Raw genomic sequence first — 1,462 nt, 5'->3', positions numbered from 1 at the left:
GTTCATTCTTAGTTCATGTTAACTAAGGTAGTGAACTATAATGTTAACTAATGAACCTTATTGTAAAGTGTTACCGTTTGTTCTTATATATTGTGTATATGATCTATAGAGTTTATGTAGATTATCTGTTCCTTATTGTGTAATCTTTTTTTTTTTATCTAAACAAACAAAAGTTGAATCTTACAAAAATATGCACTTCTGTGTATTTTGAATTGACAGTGCAGGAATATTAGGACTGATGATCTATTATGTAAAGGGCTCCCACATGACATGCAACATTTGTGAATCTCTCACCAGCAGTGCAGGATCACTCGAGAGTGGTGATGGTCCCTCAGTTTCAGCTTCATTCAGCTCTGCATTCTGGAGGATCAATAAACATGCAAAACATGAAAGTGAGACACATTGCTACAAAAACATAAAAAAGTGTCACTGTAGATAATGTAAGTCGTCTAGTGATGAGTGAGAAGCACAAAGCTGGGGACATTGTATGTATTGTGACCTTAAAAGCCCCCTGGATTTATTTTCTATTATAATTAGGATATACATTATAGTTTTAACGTTATTTTATAACTCTTTTAGTCTGAATATTTCCTTTTTTCACATCTATACTGAGACATTTGGTACATTAGGACCACATTTACCAGTATGATGTTCTCGTTCAGATTCCATGTCATCACAATTGCTTGGTCTTCATGTGTTTGTCCAAGTTCATCACCTTCATTCCACTTAGCTGTGTCTTCCATATCATCATCTCCAAGGGTTTCAGATATGCTGTTGTGTTGTGGAGGAATCTGATCAGTCAAGTCAATGAATTCACAGCCTCGTTGTATATCATGTGAATGCTGTGGACTCTTCGGTTGCTGCACACTTTGAGTCCACAGTTCATCAGTCTCCTCGTCACTTGAGGTGCTTGTGAGTCTTTGGACTGTGCCGGTTCTTTTGGTAACATTTGGTGATGAAAGGAAGCTGTGTGAAGTGCTGGGTGTCTCTACTCCCATGGTCTCTAAAGTCAAACCACTCTGAGGAACATCCTCCATTCCTCTAGTTCTCTGAAGAACATGCAATATAACATTCAATGATTAACTCAGTCATTCAGCTAAATGAATAATATTAATAGCCACTCAGCTAAACTAAACTGCCACTGTATTTAAAAATGAAGCCCAACATACATTTAAATAACTTAAAGTCAAAGTCTTGGTGATTTTACTAACCTTCCTCTTGGTGTCTCTTTTAGATGAAAGTCCGTCATCCAATAAATGTGTGATTGAATCCTCAGAATCACATCCATGCGATAACAGTTTTTCAGCAGGTCTCTCAGTATCACTGTCTAATCCGAGTGTTGAGTGTTCATTACATTCCTCTTTTTCTCCATCAGATAAAGACTCTACGTCTGTGAGACACACCTCCTGTTTAGTGCGAATGTAAAATCTCAACATTTTCAGTTTTGTTTGTTCATACAGAT

At 36.9% G+C, this 1,462-nt stretch overlaps 1 protein-coding gene across 1 annotated transcript; it reads right to left on the bottom strand.

Moving 5' to 3' along the window:
- Nucleotides 1–219: 219 nt before the first annotated feature.
- On the bottom strand, nt 220–1,010 carry LOC311086821 (uncharacterized protein). The gene is made up of 2 exons (XM_084119970.1): nt 642–1,010; nt 220–360 (listed from the first exon to the last, which is right to left on the bottom strand). Exons 1-2 carry the CDS (start codon nt 996–998, stop codon nt 247–249), a joined length of 471 nt encoding a protein of 156 aa, XP_083976096.1. The 5' UTR covers nt 999–1,010; the 3' UTR covers nt 220–246.
- Between the last annotated feature and the right edge of the window lie 452 nt (nt 1,011–1,462).

This window comes from Abramis brama (genome assembly GCF_963993115.1).
Source record: "Abramis brama genome assembly, chromosome: 1".
NCBI lineage: Eukaryota > Metazoa > Chordata > Actinopteri > Cypriniformes > Leuciscidae > Abramis > Abramis brama.
This window is presented reverse-complemented; position numbering and strand designations above follow the sequence as displayed.

What these genes read in the sequence shown, in the direction of transcription:
- LOC311086821 (XM_084119970.1), bottom strand. Translation starts at nt 998, where the DNA reads ATGGGAGTAGAGACACCCAGCACTTCACACAGCTTCCTTTCATCACCA. An exon ending in TGAACGAGAACATCATACTG is followed by an intron (nt 361 to 641) that starts GTAAATGTGGTC and finishes TTGATCCTCCAG; the next exon opens with AATGCAGAGCTGAATGAAGC.